This window comes from Acinonyx jubatus, chromosome A1 (genome assembly GCF_027475565.1).
Source record: "Acinonyx jubatus isolate Ajub_Pintada_27869175 chromosome A1, VMU_Ajub_asm_v1.0, whole genome shotgun sequence".
Classification (NCBI taxonomy): Eukaryota; Metazoa; Chordata; class Mammalia; order Carnivora; family Felidae; genus Acinonyx; species Acinonyx jubatus.
Genome location: NC_069380.1, coordinates 25,043,744 through 25,070,693, shown reverse-complemented (window position 1 = coordinate 25,070,693; position 26,950 = coordinate 25,043,744). Strand labels below are relative to the sequence as shown.

General features: G+C 38.6%; 1 protein-coding gene across 3 annotated transcripts in view; it reads left to right on the top strand.

The window, feature by feature from the left end:
• The first annotated feature begins 248 nt into the window (after positions 1-248).
• Positions 249-26,950, top strand: part of COG3 (component of oligomeric golgi complex 3) — a 70,618-nt gene continuing 43,916 nt past the window's right edge. The window contains exons 1-13 of one of the 3 annotated variants that reach the window (XR_008295561.1): positions 249-611; positions 8,732-8,878; positions 11,030-11,091; positions 12,308-12,473; positions 13,125-13,199; positions 14,447-14,539; positions 15,517-15,642; positions 17,203-17,283; positions 20,490-20,533; positions 21,207-21,333; positions 21,931-22,022; positions 24,301-24,440; positions 25,720-25,880. Coding sequence is in view for 2 of the 3 variants with exons in the window: in XM_027064870.2 (XP_026920671.1) it covers positions 438-611; positions 8,732-8,878; positions 11,030-11,091; positions 12,308-12,473; positions 13,125-13,199; positions 14,447-14,539; positions 15,517-15,642; positions 17,203-17,283; positions 20,490-20,533; positions 21,207-21,333; positions 21,931-22,022; positions 24,301-24,440; positions 25,720-25,880 (1,488 nt within the window). In the remaining variant the exon portion in view is untranslated. The remainder of the gene's footprint in view (positions 612-8,731; positions 8,879-11,029; positions 11,092-12,307; positions 12,474-13,124; positions 13,200-14,446; positions 14,540-15,516; positions 15,643-17,202; positions 17,284-20,489; positions 20,534-21,206; positions 21,334-21,930; positions 22,023-24,300; positions 24,441-25,719; positions 25,881-26,950) is intronic. The other 2 variants (XM_027064870.2, XM_015068867.3) reach the window with 2 other exon arrangements.

The window sequence follows — 26,950 nt, the reverse complement described above, 5'->3', positions numbered from 1 at the left end:
GAAATCAGAGACCGCATACCCCACCCAGACTACTCGGCAGTGAGCAGAAGCAGTGAGTAGATCCGGGAGCCCAGGAGGACCTCTGCCGGCAGGGTCGCGTAGCTCAATTGTCAATAACCTGAACACACATTACAATAAAGTTATTGAAGGTGAGGAAGAGACTTCCGGTAGGGGCACATCTATTTCCGTCAGGGCCCACATTCTTCTCCCTCTAAGCCTTCCCAACCGGAAATATTTGTACCCCGTTTAGAGCCACGTCTGTCCTGGCCTCGGTCCCGCCCACACACACTGTAGAAGCACTTCCGGAGTCAGGGTATTCCGCTCCGCCCCGCCGCCGGTGCCTTGCTGGAAGCCCCGGCTCCCCCGGAAGTGGCCAGGGCCTGTCTGTGGGGGTCTCCTCCACCCCGCTGCTGTTGAGGGCCGCAGGGGCGGCGGCGATGGCGGAGGCGGCGCTCCTGCTGCCGCCTGAGGCGGCGGCAGAGCGGGACGCTCGGGAGAAGCTGGCTCTCTGGGATCGGAGACCCGACACGACGGCGCCGCTGACCGACAGGCAGACGGACTCGGTGTTGGAGCTGAAGGCGGCGGTGGAGAACCTGCCTGTGCCGGCCGAGGTGAGGTGACGGGCTGGGATTGGGCTGGGGCGGCGAGAAAGCGAGCTGGAATGCTTCTTCGGCGTGTCGTGGGCTCCGGCCTTGCAGACTCTTGCCCGCGGTCTCTTCTCCCTCCTCCCCGGCCACGGTGGCGGCTCCGGTGGGAGAGGCGCCTCACCCTCCCGGGCTGTCAGGCCTGGCTCTGCCGGCGACTGCCAACTCTACTCTCGCACGGGGACGACTGCGGGGGCGTCCAGTGGCTGGTGTTGGCGGGCACCCAGCCCTCCGCCTGCGGTGTGGGACGGTTGGCTGGGAGCCTTGCCGTGGGCGTCTTGCCCCAGGTATCCGTGCTATCAGCTGAGGCATAATCCTGCTGCCCACCATCTCCCAGGAGAGGGCACCGACCCCCGAAGTGCTTTGCTTCAGGACAGCCTCCTTATTAGTATTCATTTACCGCCTTAATGAATAACCCAGCTTCCTTTTTCCATGGGGCACTTGGAGAGACAAAAACTTGATCCCGAGTGAGGGTTTCATTCAGCGCACACAGAGCAATGAGCTCTCCATCAAGTGCAGATTATGGGAGATCGATTTATCTGACAGATAGCCGAGCAATAGAAAAGAATTTTCTTTGAAAGCTGGGTCAGTGCATTATTAGGTAATGCTGGCTTTCGGTGGTGTCAGTGTTTTTAATCCTAGTTATTATTGGGTTGTTATGCATATTATCGCTTGTGTAATTCAGTTCAAGTAGTTACAATATCAAAAAGAACATCTTATGAATTGTCAGATGGACAGACTTTTTTCTGGTTTGAGGCCCAGGTTTAGGATTATTGTTTTATTAATAATAATTTTTTTTTTTATGTTGGAAGCACTCATTTTACAGGATTTGGGATTGTGTCCAAAGGTGGATTGTTTTTAGAGACTTAAACTATTTTTTTCTACCCTCAAGTTCTAGAGAGTAAGAACTTTGAAAGTTCACTTTCACTGTTAATGTCCTCTGCCATAAAATACAGGTGTTCTTTCTTGGGTTTCTCTGTTCACCTGTAGGATGCAATGTTGAAATAAATGAGTAAACAGGTGGAAATTTCTTTGACTTGGCTATCAAAGTCTTTTATGCTTTGGATAACAGAAGTTGTTTGCTCTATAAATGTTCCAGTCCGGTTATAGTTGATTTGGCCTGTTACAGAAGCAGGACGCTTGGGCATCACAGCACCTGTGGGGAACATAGTCCACAAGAAAAGTAACCCAATTTGCTTTTATTGTCTTAGCTCATAAACTATTACTATTCTCGTTGAACGCAAAGGAAAGGTTTTGGAGTGAAGTAAATGGAATCTTTCATTTTCATCCTTTTTTTTTTTTTCGTATTTATGCAGTATAGTATCCACGTTAATCTCATGCAGTTGTTTAATATAACATATATTTTGTGCCTGTTCTGGGCTAGGAATTGAGGCTAGAAAGATAAGCAAATCAAGCTCCCTAGCTTCATGGAGCTAACATAATTGTGATCATGAGCTTGTAGAAAAGAACAGGGTAAGTTCAGACAATGATCCATGGTATAAGGAAAATAAAACAAGATAGTATGACGGAAAGGGATTGAGGTATGCTCTAGACAAGGAAGGAAGCCTCTCTAAGAAAGTGACAGTCTAAGGCGAGAACTCACGGTGGAAAACAAAATGCCAGCCTTGCAAAGATTAGAGAAGTAACCTTCCAGGTGGAGGAAAAAGCAATGCAAAGTCACAGGTGGGAGATGAGCTTGACGGGTTCAAGGGTTGAGTGAAGGTGTTCTGGTATATGCAGTGTACGTATGGGATTTCTGTGAGAATGAAATGGCCTTTATTTTCCTGTCTGGGCATCTGTCAGGGGGATCATTGTTTTTCAGCTATCTGTAGCCCTTGTTTCCCTTTACTAAAAGTGTTTCTATGTCTGATGGGAAGACTGGAATTGAATTTTTTTATGTTACCACCCTTTTTTTTTTTTAATGTTTATTTCTAGAGAGAGCATAAGCACAAGTGGGGGAGGGGTACACACACACACACAGAGAGAGAGAGAGAGAGAGAGAGAGAGAGAGAGAGAGGTGGGGGGGGGGGAGAGGGAGAGAGAGAATCCCAAGCAGGCTCCATGCACTGTCAGCATGGAACCCAACACACGAGCCGAACTGTGAGATCATGACCTGAGCCGAGATTAAGAGTCGGATACCCACCGACTGAGCTACCCAGGTTCCCCTGTCTGTTACCACTCTTAACACTGGTGCTGAAAAAAGAATGGCTCAGTTTTTATTTTCTCCAAACAGCGTATCTGTAAAGGATTTTCTGCAGTGTTTCACAGTTCTCACAAGATAAATTACTTCCTGAACAGCTGGCATTGAGCAAGTTAGTTGAATAGCAAAAGGCCAGCTGATGCTTCAGTAAATACCGTAAAGCTGTTAACTTTTTTAGAAAATATCTTTCTCTTTTATGAAGAGGAACTGGTCATATTTTGGAAAGAAGTTATATCTTTCTCTTTTTTTGGTGTTAGATAAAAGAATTTGAAGTAGAATATTAGGTAGACTGGTTTCTTGTAGCCAAGATTCATCTGTTTTAGTAGTGAGGGCCTTTTGCTTTCTGCTGAATTTAGTAGTTCTTCATAAATGCTGCAGTAATTAACCCTGAAATTTACCTGAAATGAATTGTAACTTGTTTTCCTAAAGACTGTTTGTTCTTAGTATATTTAACTTCTCTGAGCCTGTTTTTTTCTTTATTTTATTTTTTTTTTAAATTTTTTTTTTCAACGTTTATTTATTTTTGGGACAGAGAGAGACAGAGCATGAATGGGGGAGGGGCAGAGAGAGAGGGAGACACAGAATCAGAAACAGGCTCCAGGCTCTGAGCCATCAGCCCAGAGCCCGACGTGGGGCTCGAACTCAAGGACCGTGAGATCGTGACCTGGCTGAAGTCGGACGCTTAACCGACTGCACCACCCAGGCGCCCCCTGTTTTTTTCTTTAAAAAATGGGGATTATAATATGCTTACTGTCTGATGAGGGGTTGTGATTGTGAGAATTTAGTGAAATCACGTATGTTAAGTGCACATGGCAAGCGAGCTGTAAGTACTGTATTATTCATATGCTTTTCTCCCCACATGATTGATAACTTGAAAGAGTAGATTAGAATCTTGTGATCCTATGCTGGTATAGGTGTCACTCAGACCAAAGGTAAGAAAAGAAAACGTTAAGTGCCTTGAAGGTTCTGAGATTCCATCTATACGTCTTCAATGATTTGCTTCAAGCAGAGAAAGTAACATCAGGTTTCATTTAGGGAATGAATTGTTTAGATTACGAAAGTGATTTTCTCCAACCCGGAAATGTACAAGAAATAAAGTTCGGGAGAGAAAGGTGTATTTGGTTTTTTCCTGGACCTGCTTAGCTGGTCAGGCAAGGTTGATTGTTTATTATAATTATTATTTAATATGTTAACGTACCATTTGCACAAACTATACAATAGCTCTCTAGGACTGCCAGTTAGGTACGTAGATTTGTGCTGTTCTCTCTCTGATGGTAAATGCTCCATCTGGAAGCTAGCACAGTATGGTATAGTGTGCCAGAGGACTCAGGAGTGAATGAGTTAATGAGAGTCAGTTTTTTTACTTACTTATTTTTTTAAATAATCTCTGCGCCCAACATGGAGCTTGAGCTCGAACTCACGACTCTGAGATCCAGGGTCTATGCTCTACTGACCGAGCCAGCCAGGAGAGGCAGGAGTGAATGAGAGGTCAGAACAGGAAAGTTTGTGACCCCAGCACACCCCTTCTTGCTTTTCCATTCTCTTCCAGGTGCTTTAAGAAAAGAAGACAGCTGAAGAAATGTACCTAATGGGGCCAGTTTTTCTTTCTCTTTTAAAAAGTAACTTGTTTTGTTTCTTTAAAAAATTGTTTCTTAGAATTAGTTGCAGTTGGGGGCGCCTGGGTGGCTCTGTCAGTTAGCTTCCGACTTTGGCTCAGGTCATGACCTCACGATTTGTGAGTTCGAGCCCTGCGTCAGGCTCTATGCTGACAGCTCAGAGCCTGGAGCCTGATTCAGATTCTGTCTCCCTCTCTCTGCCGCTCCCCCGCTCACACTCTGTCTCTCAAAAATAAATAAACATTAAAAAAAAAAAAAGTAGTTGTTTCAGTTAATGTGGCTTCTCGCTTGCTTGGTTTGAGAGAAAATGGTTTTGTATTAGTGAGTACAAGGGAACAGGACGGGAAGCCTCCTTTTGCTTCTGGTATTTAAAAGTCCTCATGCTTGAAAAGTAGTTAGTATTTGTACATGAAGTAATCAAATAGAATGTTTTTTCATATATTCACATGATCATGTTTACTCACAACATCTAGACTACAGACTTTGTCTGGAATATCTACACTACCTTCTCAAGTATCTAGAGTTTTCATATGATTTTCTTTTGTAAAGTAATTTAGAAGATAAATATTTTTTTAAACGTTCATTTATTTTGAGAGAGAGTACACGAGCAGGGGAGGAGCAGAGAGAGAGAGAGAGAGAGAGAGAAAGAGAGAGAATCCCCAGCAGGTTCTGTGCTGTCAGTGCAGAGCCTGAACAACTGGAGGCTTCAACTCACAAACCATGAGATCTTGACCTGAGCCAAAATCAAGAGTCGTCGCTTAACTGACTGAGCCTGATATATTTTTGCTTTTGACATTTATCTTTCTGAGTGATTAAAAAGAAAAAAAAATACCATATTTGCTTTTATTTTAACTATTTCTAGAGCCTTTAGTTTTTTGTTGGCTTGTTTTTAAGATCCATTTTTCCATCTGGTATTATGTTCCATCTGCTTTTGAAGAACTGCCTTTAACATTTCTTGTAGTACAAGACTGTTGGAAATGCATTTTCTCAGCTTTGTTTAAACAGCCGTTTTCATTTAAAAAAGATACTCTACTAGATTAAGAATTCTGGATTGACGGTTTTTTTCTTTTATTTCTTAAAAGATTTGTTTAATTTCTGGTGAGAAGTCTGTTGTAATTCTTTTAATTCTTATCTTCATTCTTCTGTATATAATATGTCTTTTTTCCTATGTCTTCTAGCATATTTTTTTAAACTTTATTTTTAGGAGTATGAATATCATGTGTGTACATGTGTATTTGTGTGTGTGTGTGTGTGTGTGTGAGAGAGAGAGAGAGAGATAGAGAGATTCTGCTTGGGATTCTCTGAGCTTCTCAGAACTGTAGTTTGCTGTCTTTTATTGGAAATGTTTCAACTATTATCTTTTTAAAAAAATTTTTTCTACCCTGTTCTCTCTCCTTTTGGGATTCTATTTATACATGTACTAGATAATATGATGCCATCTCTGTGTTCTTGGATATTGTGTTTGGTTTTTATTTATTCACTCTGTTTCCTCTTTATGTTTCCTATTGGGTGATTTTAGTGCACTGTCTTCAAGTTCACTGAGTCTTTAGCTGTCTTGAATGTACTGATGAGCACATTGCAGCAGCACTCTGTCCAGCTTTCCTTACCTTAGCCCAGTCTCCCGGTGCTTTCTGGTATGTTTTCAAATCTGAGCCTGACCCACCTCTCCTTCCCCCTTAGCTATTGTGTAAACATTGAGGATAGCATTACATGTTTGACTTTTGTCACAGTCTGAATAGAACTAAATTTTACTACTAATGAAATCCAGTTTTATAAAGATAGCTTATGGGGGTGCCTGGGTATCTCAGTTGGTTAAGCACTTGACTCCTGAATTTGGCCCCGGTTATGATCTCACGGTCGTGAGATTGAGCTCTGTGTCAGGCTCTGCACTGAGCTTGGAGCCTGCGTAGGATTCTTTCTCTCCCTCTCTCTCTCTGCCCCTCCCTCACTTGCACGCATGCATATGCATGAGTGCGCATGCTCTCTTTCTCAAAATAAATACATAAACGTTAAAAAAAAGAGCACTATCGATTCTGATTTATAGATTTACTTACTCTGTTATTGCTCACAAATAGGGATAATAATAAAGTGATAAATGACAGTAGCTTAAATTTATTGAGTGTTTACTATGTGACAAGCATGATGCTAAATACATGTAGTATTGTCTCTGGTGGGTTACCTCCCCCTCTCCGAGGAGGCAGCTTGTTGTGGTAACTGGGATGGCTCCACAGAGCAGGAGTAGTGTGACTTAGCACAGCTTCCTCTGCCTCCAGACTAAGAACTGGAATTGAAATGAAATAATTAGGCCCTTTTACCTTCCGAACCCCTGGTGGCAGCACACGGTTGCTGATGACGCTTTGGACTCAAGATAGATGCTCACTGGATTTGAGAAACGTAATTCTTCGTGTGCCATAGTCCTTTTATATTGAAGGATTATGTCACCATTCAGGAAGGGTTACATGAACAGGTGATACCCTTAGTAAGAGGTGTTTACGTTTACTCATGACCTCCTGGCTCTTGAGTCAGAGTCATGACTCCTTGTGGGGAGGAGGCAGGTTGAGGACGTTGCTGAACATTTTTTTTTTTTTTTTTTGGTCTGCAGCTTCCCAGCAGTTCAGGAAGCCTGTTTTCCCACATCCGTGTTTTCTTTTTTCCCTAGTGGCTTCAGGATACAGATATTGTAGTTCCTATTTTGCAGAAAAGAAATTGAGGATTAGGCGCATTAGGTAATTTGCCTGTTGTCACACAGCTTATAAGTGAGCAGGAGCAGTGTTCAAACCAGGCTGCACCATAACACGCTTCCCCATGCCAGAAGGTATAGCCCCCCTTGAACTCAGGACAGAAACGCCTATTTTGGGGCTGCCTGAGTGGATGTCTGACTCTTGATTTTGGCCCAGGTCATGATCCCAGGGTTGTGGGATTGAACCCCACATTAGGCTCTGTGCTGAGTGTGGAGCCTGCTTGAGATTCTCTCTCTCTCTCTCTCTCTCTCTCTCTCTCTCTCTTTCTCTCTCCCTCTCTCCCTCTCTCCCTCTCTCCTCCCACCCTCCCCCTACCTCCCTCTGCTCCTTCCCCACTCACCTATTTCTCTGTCTATAAAATTAAAAAAAATTTTTTAAAGCCTGTTTTTAAAGGGTTGTATTTCTCTTTAATTTTTTTCTTTTTAATTTTTTAAAAAGTTTTATTCATTTTTAAGAGACAGAGAGAGACAAGAGTGTGAGGGAGGGGCAGAGAGAGGCGAAGGCTCCAGGCTCTGAGCTGTCAGCACAGAGGCCGACAAGGGGCTTAAACCCACAAACTGTGAGATCATGACCTGAGCCGAAGTCGGACACTTAACTGACGGAGCCACCCAGGCGCCCCAAAGGGTTGTATTTCTAAATTAGTGATGGTGCATTGTTCATCTAGCTTTTTTTTAAGCTTTGAAGATAAAAGCCTGTCTTCAGAAGAAATTCTTGTGTCTGGAAAAACAGGGGCAATTTCCTAAGGCCCTGGGTCAAAATTTTCTGTAGATGGGCCTTAAATGTTATGTCCTAAGGACTAAAAACTGGAATTGAAACATTAGGCCTTTTTACCTCATCCTTCATCCACACTCCCTTTATTTGAGGTCTAAAATTAGTACGTCTGTGTGACTATAGGTAAATTAACACCTGGGCTATCTTTAGTCGTGGAGAACTGGAAAGTATTGTAGGTCAAAGTATTTGATGGTGTCAAAATGAGGCCTTCTGGGGGGGCTCTTCCGAAACCGACGGGGAGTTCTGAGATGGTTTCTCCTCAGTTACAGTTTCAGAATTTACCACCAAGAAGGTGTGGGCGAAGTGTGCCAGTGGTAGAAATGGCAGAAGGAGGTCATGTTTATTGATAGTTAATTCTTGGGTGTGATTTATTTTCTGTTGGCAAGCATTAATGAGGCCACGCTCTTTTGTTACATCCTGGGAAAGGCAAGCTACTTTCAACAGCATACAGGTTTTTGCCCTTGGTGCCAGTTCATGAGGTTCAAGTAAGAAAACGTGTGTTAATTAGCACAGATTCACTGCCAGTATTAGAAAGGCAACTCAAAAATCATACCTAACTCTCGGTGCAATAACCGTATTACGTTTACGTTTTGAGACTAGCATTTAATAGAAAGAGCCTAGCTGTAAGTGTTACTGTCATAGGGCAGTTATTAGCCTCAAATGATCTTTCAAAACAAGTGAGATGGAATAATAACAGTCAAGAGTTTAGAGAATTTTCACGTTATTTAAATATCTCTGTGGCTCTTTTTTTTTTTGAAGCTTCCACTTGAAGACTTGTGCAGTTTAACATCCCAGTCGCTGCCTGCTGCAGAGCCTTCAATAGTACCTGAATCTACAGAAGACATTCTCTTGAAGGGTTTCATTTCCTTAGAAATGGAAGAAGAAAGAATTGAAACTGCACAGCAGGTGAATGGCATTGTTGTTTCTAAGGATGCTTGATTATTTTAAAGATCTCAAGACAGGGCTAATGAAAAAGTGTCCTTGTTAAAAGTTCTAAATCTTTGAAGATATAGTTAACATCAGATCTTTCTAGAACATTCTCGATTTTGTGTTAGCTGTGGTTGTTTTGTAAGTGTTTTATTTTTACTTATTTATATTTACTTATTTATTTAAAATGTTCCATTTATTTTCGAGAGAGAGGGAGAGGGAAAACAAGCAAGGGAGGGGCAGGGAGAGAGGGGGACAGGGGTTCTGAAGTGGGCTCTGCACTGAGAGCAGTGAGCCCGGTGTGGGGCTTGAACTCCCAAATTGTGAGATCGTGACCTGAGCCGAAGTCGTATGCTCAACTGACTGAGCCACCCAGATACCTCTGTGAGTGTTTTAAATAAACCTGTTGCCCAATTGTATTTGCGATACAGATAAAGATATGATATTCCAACTTTGGATGTTGATGGCTCATCATTAAGGTTTTAATGTTTCATGCACTTTTGGCCTCCCCCAGTGTCTGCTTATGTCAATGGGTCCCCCTAGCACGCCCGTGTGTGTGCACATACACGCACATGCACACACATACACCCCCCTCTGCTTGTTGCTAGGTAATTTCTTTTTTAAGAACCTAAAGATTCTCTTTAGATGAACCCTTACAGTTATTTTTTAAAATTTGCATGTGTAATCAATCTTCCCCTGATGGCCATTTATTCCTAATCATAAACCTAAATATATAGCAGTTTCTTCTGCCACTTCTTTTGTCTCTTCTTTCTGCTGTATAAAAATCAGAGCTGAGGCATTTACCAAGGAAAGCACAAAGCAAGCCTGCTGAATTGCAGATCTAGGAAGTCAAGGCAGTGTGGCAAAGTGAAAAAGAGCTCCACCTCTTGAGTTAGGCCAGCCTGGATCTGAAAGTCACCCTCTCCATCACTTACCACCTTTGTGAGTTTAGGCAAATCACTTATCCTCTTAGGCCTTTAGTTTTCAAATCTGCAAAACAAGGATGATTATATACCTATCTCATGGGATTTTTCTGAAAATTAGATAATGCATACAGTGTTTGACAGGCACACAGTCAGTGTTAAGTGAATGATAGCTAAGGCACTTGGCAAGCCTAATATCTGGAGAGAATGAAGCATACCCTTGACTTCAAATCCAACTTGAGAATTGTGGAGAATAACCTTGCACCATGTCTGTGAACTTATTTGGACTATTTGGAAAAAAAAAAAATCTGGGCTAAATTTGTACCTGCATATTTTTCTTTAGATTTTTTGAAAAACTTGTATATTGAGTTATAATTTACACAATATAAAATATATCCATTTTAAGTATATAGTTTGATGAGTTTTGACAAATTTAACTCCCACAATGATCAAGCTATAAAACATTTTTATCCTTCATGCTTGTATAAGGTCAATCTTTAGCTCTTTTTATTTATTTTATTTTATTTTTTAAAGTTTATTTGAGAGAGAGAGAAAGCACAATTGGGGGAGGGGTGGAGAGAGAGAGAATCCCAAGCAGGCTCTGTCCTGTCAGAGTGGAGCCTGACGCAGGGCTCGAACTCACAAACCTTGAAATTGTGACCGGAGCCAAAGTCGGATGCTTAATAGACTGTGCCCTCCACCTCTTTTTAATAATAGATATTTTTCACGACATAGGTGGTAGGGCTAGAATCCAAACCCAGGTTTAGCTAATATAGAAGTCCCATGTTGTTAAGTGACTCTGTTACATTATTTCAAAGTTATATTTTTATAATCCTTATTAGATAGCATTAATATGAACACTGACCCAAAGCCCTATGTTACCTATTCAAATTTAGCAATGTAGCAAATAGGCATTAGCCTCTTAGGAAAGAATATATATTTTTTATATACTGTACCTTTAACCCTTATCTTTGTTTGACTCTGGATGTGGCCAATGATTTTAATATCCTTTGCTTTTCTAGCATGTAGATATTGACTACGGAATTAAATGATCATCTCCTGGCTTAAAAATAATTATTAATGTCTGAACCACAAACAGTAAGACTTAGGTAGTGTCTACCCTTTTGACTTGCTGTTTAGCCTGTAGCCACTTTCCATCTTGTCTGTTTTAGTTTTGTTGACAATGTAATACTCTTTATTTTTCTAGTTTTTCTCATGGTTTGCAAAGCTACAAACTCAGATGGATCAGGATGAAGAAACTAAATATAGGTATGTGGCTCTTGAGTTTGTTGGCTAACCTAACTTTAAATTTTTTTTTTTTTAACGTTTATTCATTTTTGAGAGATGGCGAGAGACAGAGCATGAGTGGGGGAGGGTCAGAGAGAGAGGGAGACCCAGAATCTGAAGCAGGCTCCAGGCTCTCAGCTGTCAGCACAGAGCCCGATGTGGGACTTAAACTCACTGACCGCGAGATCATGACCTGAGCCACCCAGGTGTCCCCTAACTTTTAGATCACAGTCATCTGCAGCATTTCATAATCTGTATCTTTAAACGAAATTAAGATACAAAGAAAACTCCAACAGCAACATTTTCTTTAAGAAGAGCTAGAGATAAGTTGTGTGATTTAAACAAATAGTTGTATCATAATTAATAGGAGGTGCACACATTGGTTTTTAGAGAACTCTAAGAAGGTTTGAGTTCAAGTGGGAATTTTACAGGAACTCTGAGATGTTTGTTGCTTTTCTTTAGAAGTAGTGACCCAAGAGATTTTGGGGATGCCCACCTAGAATGGGGTGTAACTATGTTGTCCTGTTTGTGTATGTTGATAGCATAGGGGAAATGATGGTGCATAGTGTCGAGCTGATTTGGGGACTGTGGATTGAATAATTGCATTTATTTAACATTTATCAAGTGACTGTTACTGCTAGATAATGTGTTAGGCTCTTTGATGTGTGATTTCAGTTAATCTTTATAGCAGTTATGTGAGGAAAGGTATTGTATTATTCCTATTTTACAAATGTGCAAACTGAAGCCTGAAAATACTAAGCGACTTTCCTCATATGACTCAGTGACTCAGGTCTTCTGATTCCAAGTCCAAAATTCTTTCCATGACATCACACCGTCTCTCAAAGACATTAAGTGACCTGAGAGATTGACCTACTTAATACCCCGGGTTGGCCCTAGTGTCCCAGTCTTTGAAAGTTGAGTCGGTGATTTATTGCCTTAAATGTGAAAAGCCAGCTTGTGGCTTTAAGGCTGATTCCTTTTGTTGCTCATTGTTTCAGTGATTTTTTTTCCTCTTAAGTTTTGGAAAAGGTGTTAACATAGTTTTTGGCACCTTTCTGAATATAATAAACTTCAGTGAGTAGGTCGACTCTTCTCCTGAGATTCAAGCATTTGGGGAAAAATGAGACTTTGTTGTTTATTGACTCTGCTTATTGGGGGAAAATATTATTGCCAATCCCCTTTTGGTTCTGTTTTCTAGACAGATGAGGGATTACTTGTCTGGGTTTCAGGAGCAGTGTGATGCTATATTGAATGATGTAAACAGTGCTCTTCAGCATCTGGAATCATTGCAGAAACAGTATCTTTTTGTGTCCAATAAGACAGGAACCCTACATGAAGCCTGTGAACAGCTCCTAAAAGAACAGGTAATTTGGAGTAGGGGAGAGGGCTAGTGATTATACTTAACATTTTATTTTTAAATAGATGGGTAGAATTTAATTTTGATCTCTTTAATTTCTCCAACTATGTATTGAACTCTGCTCTGTATGAGGCCTTGTGCTAAGCATGCACGTTATGACATTGCCAGCTTGTTTGTATTCTAAATAAGCTCACATGAATGTGGCAAGGCAAGCCTATGTTTCGAGCTGTTAAGTCTCAGTACAGTTTCAGAATGAAGACGATACATTAGTTTGCCCTGTCCACTCTTGATTGAGACTTTTCAAATAAGCAAAGAGATTATAGTAATGGTGGGGTTTATGAAAAGATGAACTGATCTAGATTGTACTTAAACTCATGATCTAAAGATAGAACATGTAAGTCACTTTATCTGAGTCTTCTCTGTATATTTTATGTGTTTTTAAAAGGGAATTATTTATTATTTTATAAAAGATATGCAAGTTGCTGTAATAATCATCACTTAATTTGTCCACGATTGCAGAAATCTTTGAGCATTAGTCTAAAATCTTATGTCTAAAATAAACCTATATGTCTGGTATAAATGTATTCAATGTAATTTTGAGACTGGAGTGTTGATTCTTACGTTCTTATACTGATTTTTTTCTTTTAAAAAATGCAAGTCGGAACTTGTTGATCTGGCAGAAAACATTCAACAAAAGCTTTCCTATTTTAATGAATTGGAAACTATTAACACAGTAAGCATGGTTTTTTTTTTTTTTACTTTTTGTAAAGTTAGTGACTTTATTTGTATTTTCCTTTCTGAATATAATCTTTAAATTTATAAATTGACTTGAGTGATAATTTAACTTAATAGTTTGCCTGCAGATAGATATTCCTACTTGTACCCCATGTAGGTATCATTACCAGTTCAGATTTTTTCAAATATGATTTAAACAGTAGTTCCTCTTAAGTTGTATTACTGTTATTAAAATCCCTTTGTCTGTTACCACGTACAGAATCTTATTTGTGAGCTGAAAAGATGGTGAGGGGAAGTATTAAATTTTAAATCTTGCTGTGGTTGTGCTACTCTTAGCAATCAAAATATTTTTTAAAATAATCTCCTGTTTAGTTTGGAGTATAGTCCTTATAACGCATGCTTGTATATCAAAGTAATAGTCTCAATTAAGACTGCTGTGTAAATTATATTCCTATGTCTTCCTGGCTCATAAATTAATCATAATTACTACATATAAATGACTAAAAGTATTAAATTAATTATAATTATTATGGTTTACTACAGAGACAGAAAACTAGTAACCAGTTAATAATGGAATGCAAGGGGAAATTGTTCATTGTTAAGCTATCAAGATAAAAAATAGTTGACTGGTTTTACTTATATTTTGCATACACTTCTTTACTTATATTTTCATATTTATATAAAACAAGTATGTAAAGTAGTTTCATGTCTTAATGTATAGTTTTATATGTTAAGTATTAAACATTATATATATTACTTGTGTTTATGCTTATATTTGTATATATTTAATCATTAAACGTTTACTTATATTTTGCTTATATATTGTTTTACTTTCATAGTATGACTGCTAAACATAGTATGACTGCTAGTTAATCCTTTAACCTTGAAAAAATCGCCACCATTTGAAAGTAGGAAATTTGTGTATGTTGTACTAGAAAATGAGAAGTCTGGGTACTTGATGTGTTAATATAACATTGTACAATGCAGTAATGTAAATATTTGCAAATTTATGAAGAGCCCCTTAAAGCTCATTAGGAATAAACTAAATTAAATCACTATTACTTTTTTGTCCTTTCTTTATTATTACACATGGGCTATATTTGAGGATACTTTGATGATTCTTAAAATGTAAAGACATTAGTATAACTTATAGTCTAAAGGGAAGTATGCTAATTCTAATACATAATTTTCAACTTTTGCCTGAATATTTTTTGTGAATTAAAAAAAATTTTTTTTTCCTTAAAGAAACTGAATTCTCCTACATTGTCTGTTAATAGTGAAGGATTTATACCTATGCTGGCCAAGTTAGATGACTGTATAACATATATCTCATCTCATGTAAGTCATGATATTTTTGTATTTTTTTTAAAGAATATTTATTTATTTTTGAGAGAGAGTGCAAGTGCATGCATGTGTGTGCCTGCACAAGCAGGAAAGGGGGCAGGGAGAGAGAGGGAGAGAGAGAATCCCAAACAGTCTCTGAGCTGTCAGCATGGAGCCCGACACAGGACTTGAACTCACGAACTGTGAGATCATGACCTAAGCCAAAATCAAGAGTTGGGTGTTTAACTGAGCTATCTAGGCGCCCCTGTTTCTGTATGTTTTTAAGAAATCTTAACATTCATATTATATTACTTCCTATGTTATAAAGTATTTCTTCTGAAGGGAAACAGGGTATCTGTAATATACTTGAAGAAAAACTGTAGCAAATTCTTAGTCATTGTCAGTAGTGATGTAAAAAAAAGTACTTTCAGCTGCTGAGGCAACCTCTGGAACAGAAAGGGATCCTGGCTGACACAGGTATAGCCACCTAAAAGGATGGGTGATTTTTAGGCTTTTGACTTCCTGGTGTTCTAGATACTTCTTTGGAAACAGGAAGTGTTACTTGGGAGGAAATAAAGGAACAGGCCCTTTGATTTCATCACCCTCCTTGTATCTCCCAAGGATTTATAGCTGTACAGGTTTTCCCCACTATCTGAAAGCAGAATGTTCCTATGAAACCTTTTGTAAATCAAAGTGTCCTAAAGTGAAGAAGCAGTTACCATTTCATAAAAGTGAAAATCCTCATTGGATTTCTTTTGGTTAACAAAAACGGGTACTACTGTAGGTCTTTTGTAAAAGTGAAGTGACATAAAGTGAACTTTTGGTTGAAGGGGAATTAGGGGAGAAGCCCGTATTCGTCTTCGTCAAGCTTACAATCTATATAAAACCTTTTGAACATCATACATAGCTTTACTTTAAGGACAGGTTTGTTTTCGTAGTTGGCTGTGCCAGTGTTTGTTTCCTCTTTGTAAATCTTTCCCTTTCCTTTATAGCCACATTTTAAAGATTATCCTGTATATTTGCTGAAGTTTAAGCAGTGTCTTTCTAAAGCCTTGCACCTCATGAAGACATACACTGTGAACACGCTACAGAACCTCACCAGTCAGTTATTGAAAAGGGTGAGTTAACTGGTGAGGTCGTTCCTTTTTTTTTCTTTTCTTTTCTTTTCTTTTTCTTTTTGTATTCATTCATTTACCTTCCATAATCTTAAATGTAAGATTAGTACTTAGTACCTCTAGAAACTTTTTTTTTTTAACATTTTGTTAAATAAGACTATGCATCACGGTTTTATTTAGCATAGAAAAAAAATGGCTGTATTATATCTGTTCATCAAATCTTATTTTCAAAGAATATTTAATAATGTGAGAAGTACTCATTACTATTGGTAAACAATAAGGTTTGAACCATTTGTCACTTAAAACATTTTATCTTCATGAAAATATTGGAAGGAAATACAGCAAAATGATAAAACTAGTTCTGTCTTAGGGGTAGGATTACATATGATGGATACTTTGAGTTTTTTTTTTTTTTTAACATATGGTAGATAATTTAATTTTCTGTGTTTAACAAATGTATTTTCATTGAGAGCCTTCTCAGTGGTTGGTATTGTACTGGGAACTGTACAGTAGTGAGAAGGAACCAGCGAGGTCCCTGCCCTCATGGATAATTCAGAAGAAATAATCAGCGAAGAAGGAAACAAACAAACAAATTACAGGTCATAGTAGATGCTAGGTGGAAAATGAGCAGAGAGTTAGGTTAGAAAATTAAGAGTGCAGCTAGCTAAGATGGTCACTGAACAGATAAGAAAATAAAATCATAAAGACTATGCATTTTATGTTTTAAGCTTACTTTTCAAAGAACATGAAATATCTTCTTTTTTTTTTTTTTTTAATTTTTTTTTTTCAACGTTTATTTATTTTTGGGACAGAGAGAGACAGAGCATGAACGGGGGAGGGGCAGAGAGAGAGGGAGACACAGAATCAGAAACAGGCTCCAGGCTCCGAGCCATCAGCCCAGAGCCCGACGCGGGGCTCGAACTCACGTACCGCGAGATCGTGACCTGGCTGAAGTCAGACGCTTAACCGACTGCGCCACCCAGGCGCCCCTGAAATATCTTCTTGAACTTTTAGTTCAAAGCCTCTGATTTTCGGGTTGTGTTTTACTGTTCATATTGTTCGTAGCTGACATGAAGGCCAGACTATATAATTTTTCTGTTTTGTAAGATTTTTAATAAGTTTAGGAAATTAATACCTAATCAGTGCTAGTACCTACAATGTACCAGTAACTAGTGCTTTACTGTTGAGCTGCATAACACCTTTATGACTAATCTGCATTTAATGGATGCGCTGAATCTTAGAGAGGTCCAGTAATGTGGCCATTATCCTGCTGTCAGTAAGTGACTGAGTATGAATCTGAATTCAGGTCTGTTTACCACCAAAATTCATGCAGCATAGGGTAAATTTTAGTTATGAAGAGGAAGGAGATGACAGTTCCACCTAAGCATGTCTCATTTGTAGCAATAATACTAATATTTAATCTGTCTTTGAGATTTTTCTCTGTAAGCTTTTGGTTGGTATACAGGCCCAGCAGTAGCCATTTAAAATGGTTGGTGTCATATTTTCTGAATGATTATTTGTTTGCTAATTATCTTCCTTCCCTGCCCTTCCCCGTGTCTCTAGGATCCTGCATCTGTACCCAATGCAGACAATGCCTTCACATTATTTTATGTGAAATTTCGAGCTGCTGCTCCCAAAGTCAGAGTAAGTCTATTGACGTAAATAGGATATTGCTATGAAGTTTATTTAGCCAGCCCTTTTGAGGCTCTCCTGTATGTTAGACCTTTTGCTAAACCAGGAAAATGAATACAAATGAAAGGTAGGCACTATCTTTCCACATTACAGTAGCATACCTTAGAGGTGCCTTAAGAGCACAGAACAGGAGACACTTAGCTCTTCCCGTGACGCTTAGGGAAGGTTTCTAGGTGAAAGTGATATTTGACCGAAAGGAGCACAGATTTATAGCGGGCTTGAGGGGATTGGTAAGGATGCTTCATGCAGAGAAGACGGCACGTAGAGGGATGGTTGTAGCCATACTTATTTTGGCAGAGCTCCCTGTAACTTGTGACCAGAACACAGGACGTTGGTAACGTGTGATGGGGAAAAAAAGACAGGAAAGATGGGAGAGATCGTTTCACAAGGGGCGTCACATGTCATGCCAATTCAGGACAAGCGGAGAGCTAGTGGAGTATTTTATTTTTTTCAAGTTTATTTATTTTGGGAGAGAGCGAGAGAGCACGTGAATGTGTGCAAGTGAGGGGAGGGCAGAGAGAGGGAGAGAGAGAGAACCTCAAGTAGGCTCTGCACTGTCAGCTCAGAGCATGATTCGCAGCTCAAATCCATGGCCCGTGAGCTGAAGTCAGACGCTTGACCAGCTGAGCCACCCAGGCCACCCTGGTGAAGTATTTTAGACAGGAGAATGATTTGGTCAGATTTGCCATTTCTTTAGCTTAAGGATGCTCTTTGAAGATGGATTATGGCGAAGCAAGATTTGAGATAGGGAGGCCTGATCAACAAGGAAGATTTTGCACTAGTCCATGAGAAATAGGGGTTGATTAAGCTGTTGGTAGTATATTCTTGAGGTTGGGAACATGTGCCTTACTTATTCTCCTTAGCCACTGTGCTAAATATTTGTCTTGATGGAGTGATTAGAAATGGAGGGGGTAGAAAGTAGGTCTTTGTGTCAGTATTTACATATTTAATAACATAGCCAAGATACAGTTGACCAGCTGGTACATGTATCTTTTTCCTGTTCCTTGTGAAGATATTAGAAAGAGTAGTCTACTTTTGCTGACTGACTCAGTCCCTTTCTTGTTTCCCTCCCAGAGTTAGTTGAAAGGGGTTTTTTGTTTTTTGAAATAAGAGAAACTTGGTCTTATTTATAGAAGATACAGGAGAAGGGTGGTTCATTGATGGTAAGAGGTTTAGATTGTGCCTGATTGGTTGCTTTTGCTTAGTAGTCGAATACCAGTGGTAAAAATTTGATTAGAAAAGAAATGGTATAGATAGGTGTGATATATAGCTCCGTGGGGTGGGTGAATATAAAATGATTTTATAATTCTCAGTGGCCTTTCTGCTTGCCATTTACTAATGGTAACCAATTAATACATGCGATGGAGTCCTGACATACTAGTGACAGCATAAAATATTTATCTACAAATAACCTTAATGGAAATACAAGGAGGAAGAAAATGGCAAAACTGGACAGAAAATCATAAAAGACTGAATAAATAGTAAACTTATCTTGTTCCTGGTTCAGGAGACTTAATTTTTTAAATGTCAGTTCCTCCTAATATAATTTATTAGTCAGATGTAATCTTAGCAAAAATTCCAGTGGAATTTCTTTTTGGATAATGCTAAAATTCATTTGGTATACTAAATAAGCAAGACTAACTAGACAAGAAAAATTTGAAAAATACAGTGATACTGATTCAAGAATTCATCAGTGGATCACTGGAATGGAAAATTCTAGAACTTAGTATATAAATTTCTTAAGGAGGAAGGGTTCTAGTTTTCTACATAGTATTGGGAAGATTTGCTAAGTATTTGGGGAAAAAGAAGTCAGGTCTTCCTTTTATAACATTACCAAAATACACTATCAGTAAACCAAAGAGTTAAATGTAAAAATAAGCAGAAAAAAAAAATAACTAGCAGAAATTACTAGGAAAAAATTATGGAGTAAAAGATTTGTGATATAAAAATTACATTTTCCAGGGCACCTGGGTGGCTCAATTGGTTAAGAGTCCGACTTTGGCTCAGGTCATGAATGGTTTGTGAGTTCAAGCGCTGTTTCGGGCTCTGTGCTGACAGCTCAGAGCCTGGAGCCTGCTTCAGATTCTGTGTCTCCCTCTCTCTCTGCCCCTCTCCAACTTGTGTTCTGTCTCTCTCTCAACAATAAACGTGAAAAAAAATTAAATTTTCTGAATTTTAAACAGCCACAGAAAAATAGAAACTAGAATGTTTCCAACAAATAAGTGTGAGAGGGTTAATATTTTCAATATACTAAGAGTGCTTGTAAGTCAGTAAGAAAGATAAATATCTACTCTAAGTGGCCAGATTACTCAAAGAAAATGCAAACGATTAATAAATATGAGTGCTTGTATAGCCTCCGTGGAGAATACGTGCAGTTTAAGGTTAGCTGGCATTTTTTTTGGTCAAGAAAATGGCAGATTAACAGTCATTGCTTTTGAGGATTTGGTCAGGCAGACAATTCTGCTGATAGGGATATAAATCAGTTCCTTTCTCAGAAACGTTTTAGGAGAATGGAGCAAAAGCCCCTAAAAGTATCTCTTTTGAGCCAGTGTTGGGCGTCCCCGACTGGGAAGTACTTTCTGTTACTGTAGCAGCTTTACCCGGTGGGAGGTGGAAAGTCAAGAGCCAGCTCTCCTGGACTCAGACGACTCCTGGGCAGCTGGCGCCCAGACCCTCTAGTTTTACTCCCAACCACTGGGCTTTTCTTCTCAGGATACAGTGTAGATGTCGAATAGAATGTTTGATTTATGGTACATTTGCCGTGGGGGCTGTGAAAGTAATGTTTCAAATAATAATAATAGTGCTTCGTTGAGTGTTTACCAGGTACCAGGCACTATGCTAAGGCTTTCCATACATTTTCATCTGATTGTTGAGTAGGATGATGTTTTGAAGTGTTAATTTTTTGAAAGCAGGTTATGAAGCTGAATATATAATTCTAGTTTTTTTTAAAGAAATATATAGTAACTATAGTATACAAAAAACTGAAAGAATATCTTAAAATATTAAATGTGGTTATTTTGTGGTATTATAGGTGATTTTTATATTTCAGCGTTTTTGAATTTACAGATTTCCTGACATTAGCGTGTATTCGTTAAAATGAGGAAGTAATTAAAAGTAAACTAAAACAAATGTATTTTTAATATATTTTTATTTTGCAGACTATCATTGAACAAATAGAACAGCGATCTGAAAAAATACCTGAGTGAGTACCTAGAATTTCTTTACTTTCCAAATGACCTTCTTCTTGATGTGCTCTTTTTCCAAGTTTATTATGTCCTTCATATTTTCTGAGCAGTTACCTTGCATGCTATGTAAACCTTGTAGCACATTACTTATTTGGGGGAATAAGGTTGTAGATGTGTCTTAGTGAGTTTGCAAGGCATCTCTTTTTCCCATAGCAGGATTTTCTTTTCTTTTCTTTTTTTAAGTTTGTTTATTTTAAGAGGGGGGCGGGCAGAAAGAGAGAGAGGGAGAGAGAGAATCCCAGGCAGGCTCCTCACTGTCAGCAAAGAGCCGAATGCGGGGCTTGAACTCATGAACCATGAGATCATGACCTGAGCCGAAGTTGGATGCTTAACCGACTAAGCCACCCAGGCGCACCAAGCAGAATTTGCTTTTAATTTCAGTAGATGTAAGATCTTTCTCTACTCTTGGGAGATAAATCTTTCTTTAAAAGTTCTAGCTTTTGAACCACAGTTCATTATGGTTTGTTTTTTCTTTTTATACATAAATATTTGTAGTATTTAATGTGGGCAAATGAGAAGTGACCTTACAGCTTTAGGGGTTTGGAAACCACTTCTGGGATTTAAGATCAGATTTAATTTACATACCTGAACTCAGAAGTTTGTATGCCAATCCCATCTGCTTTTCATCAGATACCAGCAACTGCTGAATGACATCCATCAGTGTTACCTTGACCAGCGGGAGCTTCTTTTAGGCCCTAGTATCACTTGTACTGTAACAGAGTTAACCAGCCAGAACAACAGAGATCATTGTGCCTTGGTAAGTTTCTACTAGTTTTGTTTGGTGTTTAAACCTTCCTCTGAGATGTTTTGGTATTCTAGAAGCTACAAGTGGGTAAATAAGTTTTGGTTCCCATATCAACAAACTTAGAGAATTTTTCTTTCAGTTAAGAGAAATCTGGTGTAGTAGTTAGCAGTCAACTTGTCAAAATATTCTCATTTTGATGTATTTTTTGAAGAATGAAGATTCACAAACAAGTATTCCTTTAAAGATGAAGTATCACAGTTTGTGGATTTATACTGACCATTTAGTTTTCACTTTTGCTGCAGAATGCTTTTTTGTTTTGTGACTTTAATTCGTACTATAGAAAGATATATAAAGATTTTTTTTATTAAATACCCCCTTTTCAACTAGAAAAGTAATTTTCATTGTCAAAAGTTTAGAAGGCAAAAAATAAAAATGAGCCATGTTTATGTTCAGCAGTAAATCTTTGGAAACCAACCATTTTCTGTTCTTGCATAACTTTTATGAATATATATGCATAATCACATTGCAAATAAGATACTTGCTTTATTTCTAAGTGCTGGAATCATTGTGTGTCTTTAACTGTAGGTGATGTGTGTTTATTTCCTGCAGATTCGCAGTGGCTGTGCCTTTATGGTTCACGTGTGCCAGGATGAGCACCAGCTTTACAATGAATTTTTCACAAAACCAACATCAAAATTAGAGTAGGTGGTACACAAAATCTAACTCTTGGTGTTTTTTTTTTGTTTGCTTTGTTGTTTGTTTTGGAGAGAGAGAGGATGAGAGAGTGCATACACGTGTGCATTGGGCAGAGAGAGCGAGCGAGCGAGAATCCCAAGCAGCTTGAATCCCAAGCTCCATGCCGTCAGCTCAGAGCCTGACGTGAGGTTTGATCTCACAAACTGTGAGATCATGACCTGAGCTGAAATCAAGAGTTGGATGCTTCACCAACTGAGCCACCCAGTCTCCCCTACCTCTTGCTTTTAAGATTTAATTTGCTAATAACCATCATGGCTTATTATATTATATGACTATTTAAAAATTAACTGCAGAGGCACCTGGGTGGCACAGTTGGTTAAGTGTCTGACTTTGGCTCAGGTCATGATCTTGCAGTTCGTGAGTTCACGCCCCACATCGGGCTCTGTGCTGACAGCTCAGAGCCTGGAGCCTCCTTTGGATTTTGTGTCTCCCTCTCTCTGCTCCTCCCCTGCTCACCCCAGTCTCTCTCTCTCTCTCTCAAAAATAAGTAAACATTAAAAAAATTTTTTTAAATGAATAAAATTAACTGCAGAATATTTTAACTTTTGTGGGTGTGTGAACAGAATACTCTTGGGTGGGACAGTACCTTTTTTGAAAAATAAATGCAATTTAAAGGCCAACATGCCTTTATATTTATAATATATTTATGGAGACAATATGGGACGATAGTAAGAATCCTGTATTGGGGGGCGCCTGGGTGGCTCAGTCGGTTAAGTGGCCGACTTCGGCTCAGGTCATGATCTTGCAGTCTGTGAGTTCAAGCCCCACGTCGGGCTCTGTGCTGACAGCTCGGAGCTTGGAGCCTGTTTTGGATTCTGTGTCTCCCTCTCTCTGACCCTCCCCCGTTCATGCTCTGTCTCTCTCTGTCTCAAAAATAAATAAACGTTAAAAAAAAAAAATTAAAAAAAAAAAAAGAATCCTGTATTGGGAACTAAGTCTTGGCAATCTATATCCCTTTATCTCCACTAAGTATGATAATTCTTTCTAGTTAAAAAATTCTGTGGTTCTAACCAATGAAAGACACTTAAAAATACATACAATACTTAATACCTTTTCCTTATTTTTCTGAAAGTGTCTTTCTGCCCGTGTTAGTCACTTTTGGTTTTTTCCTATTGGTGATTTTGACTCTTACAAAGGTTCTAACATTATAACTCTTGTACTGAGGAAGAGACAAATTTATCTCATGGTATTGATTAGGTTGATCATTTCTGATGAAATGCTATGTATAGAAGAGCACTATTGACAATATGGAGAATATAGACCATCAAATGTTTAAAATTGTCAAAAATATACTTGTATGTGCAAAGTACTTTTTAAAAAATTTTTTTAATGTTTATTTATTTTTGAGAGAGAGAGAGAGAGAGAGAGACAGAATACAAGTGGTGAAGGGGCAGAGAGAGAGGGAGACACAGAATCTGAAGCAGGCTCCAGGCTCTGAACTGTCAACACAGAGCCCGACACGGGGCTCAAATTCACGAACTGTGAGATCATGACCTGACCTGAAGTCGGGCACTTAACTGACTGAGCCACCCAGGTGCCCCTATGTCCAAAGTACTTTGAGGTTTGTTTATCTAAGTATTCAAGAATTCTGAATTCATCTTTCCTAGGGAAGATGTTATATTTGATTCACAAATGATGTAGAATTTAAAAGGATACTTACCGGGAATATTTGTTATTGTGGACAAGGGACATATATATCAAAGTATTGCTGAAATAAAGTTGTAATAAATTGACATTTGGCTGGGGGCAGCTAATTTGAGTGGCTGCTGAAGACTCCTTATTGATTTCAGCTTTTATTTTTATTTTTATTAAGAAATTTTTTTTAACATTTGTTCATTTTTGAGAGACAGAGGGTGAGTGGGGGAGGAGCAGAGAGAGAGGGAGACACAGAATCTGAAACAGGCTCCAGGCTCTGAGCTGTCAGCACAGAGCCCGATGTGGAGCTCGAACTCACAGACCCTGCGTGCATCATGACCCGAGCTGAAGTCGGATGCTCAACCGACTGAGCCCAGGTGCCCCTGATTTGAGCTTTTAAAGCAAAAACAAAACAAAACTGCAGTATTATTTTTACCCTTTCACTTCTCATTATGTAATGTTCCTATACACTGTTTTCCAATAGATTTTTATTTTTATTGGCTAGAAGAAATCAATGATGCCATTTATACTGTTAGAAAATCCTGAAAAGATTATTACTTATAACCATGTTCTATTCTTTCATTGTAGTGAACTTTTGGAGAAACTGTGTGTGTCGTTGTATGATGTCTTCAGGCCCTTGATCATTCACGTTATTCACTTAGAGACTCTATCAGAACTTTGTGGGATCCTTAAAAATGAGGTGCTTGAAGATCATGTACAGAACAATGGTAAATGATAATTTAGAAAATTTCAAAAGTCTTTTTAATTGTATCTGTGGCTCAGTGAATTTGAAAACCCCCTATCTTCTACCCCACTCACCTGTATAAATTTAATATTTTTATAGCCTGGCTTGATGCCTTGTCCCTTTTTAAATCAAGATGCACCTTACTTTTTGACTAAAGGTACAAATTAAATGGGGAAAGAACTTTAAAATCTGGGAAAAATTAGTAATAAAATAATTACAATTACCTTTCTTTCTGGTATCTGAAATCCAGAGAGAATTGTGGTTTTGGATTAGGCGTTTCTAATACGTTTTTCCTAGAATACCTAAAGTCATTGACTATATTGCTCACTCTTGATTTAAAAACAAATTATTTTAGCGTACATACATATGAATAACTTATCTTTTTTGAAATTACAAATAAAAGCAATGCTCTGGAAAGCTCTACATTAACCATCTGATACGTTCTTTCATACTGTATTTGATTTGATTGTCATTTTCCTAATGGTACTTAGATACCTTAAAAAAAAAACAAAAAACCTTCAAGTGGTTATTTTACTGGCAGAAATTACTGTCTTCACTTTGACTTTGCTCAGGAGACACTATAGGTTTGTTATGCTTCCAGAGTTTCTTATTCTACTGCATTTAGTTCATTCTAAGGTGTGTATTTTCTCATATATTAATGCCTCTGAGTTAAATGGAGTATTTATGTTATTGTGTAGTGTCTCCAGCGCCCCACCCCTAGGAAAGCTGTTACTGCATCACTGGTTTGTCTTAACACTCTTGGCATCTTAGGAATGAAGAAATTCTATATGAACTCATATTTCATTTTAAATTTCTACTCAGTTTTCTTTGTAGTAACATGAATAAGTCATTTACTGTCTGTGGGACTCAATTTATTTGTAGAATAGGAATGATACCCCAGCTACTAAGCTGCTCTAGCCCTCTCTCAGGATTATTTCAAAGCTGTATGAGATAACTTTTAAAAAGCACAAAACACCTTAAAATTCAGATTTTATTATTCATGTTAATAATAGAAATATCACAGAGTCCCGGGAAGAAGGTATAAGGGCAAATTTATTTCCCAGCTTTCAATATGAGGAAATTGAAAGAAATTTATTAAATTTTTCTGAGGTCTTTGAATCATACTGAAATAGAATGCGGCCACAGTCCCTGAGGCAAAAACGGTTCCTGCTATTACTAGGCAATTTAGCAATATTTTCGCTTGTTTAAAGAAAGCATTTTTCCAAATATAAAAAGGATGGATGATTACACTTTTTTATCAGCTGAACAACTGGGAGCATTTGCAGCTGGAGTAAAGCAGATGCTGGAAGACGTACAAGAGCGGCTAGTCTACAGAACCCACATCTACATTCAGACGGACATCACGGGCTACAAACCTGCTCCGGGAGACCTGGCATATCCTGATAAGTTGGTGATGATGGAGGTAGGGGCCCCTTCCTTGATCTCTCCCTCAGTCCCACATACCTTTTGGATGTTTTGTACGAGTGAAGATAGGATTTTTCTTTTTAATTCTCACTCAAGATGTAAAATCAAGATAAACTTGGCCATAAAATCATAGGAAATAAAATAAAACAAAAATTGAACAGAAATGATCTGTTCGGTTGTTTTTCCTTCAGGTTGTGTTTTATAATTCACTTCCCTCCCTTTTCTAGGAAATAATGTGTTCTCAAGTTTTAAATTGAATTTGTACTCCTTGTTATTTCTGTCTGTCTTTTTTTAATAAATGGCATAGAAGAGGGTTGATAATGTAGGAGCTACTGTAGTTGATGGTCACATAACCATCCACATGTCATTCCGTCTCATAAAAACCCTGGAGGACATCTCCTCAATTACACAGTGTTGATGTCCAGTTTATGGTTTGAAGACTTAGATTTATTTCACTGATCATTTATCTCACTGATTTAGTTGCATATGAATATTTTCTTTCAGTGCTGGACAGAGTTTAAATAATGCTGAGGGTATTAGTGCTAAAATAGAATTAGAATCTAGAACCTGTATTATTATTATTATTTTTTGAGAGAGAGGGAGAGAGGGCCTGTGCACACGAGTGGTAGAGGGGGAGAGAGAAACCCAAGCAGACTCTACTTCCTGCATGGCTCGATCCCACTACTATGAGATCATGACCTGAGCTGACATCAAGAGTCAGACGTTCAACTGATTGAGCCACCTAGGGAGCCCAGAATCTAGAACTTTCTTAATGTAGGTTTCAAATATAAGCAAAAAGTAGAGTAATACAACGAACTCTTACATAGTATTATCCCAGCTTGTACATGGCCAGTCTTGTTTCACTTAGACCTCCATTACTCCCCCTCCTCATCATTAGTTATTTTTTGAACAAATTCCAAACATTTCATCAGTAAATACTTCAGTAGGTAACTTTAAAAGGTAAGGGCATGTATTACTGTTTGCAGTGAAGTCTTTTTTTCCAGTTCCATTAAAAATAATCAGCATATATCAATGTATAAGCCTAAGGCATATAGCATGATGATTTGA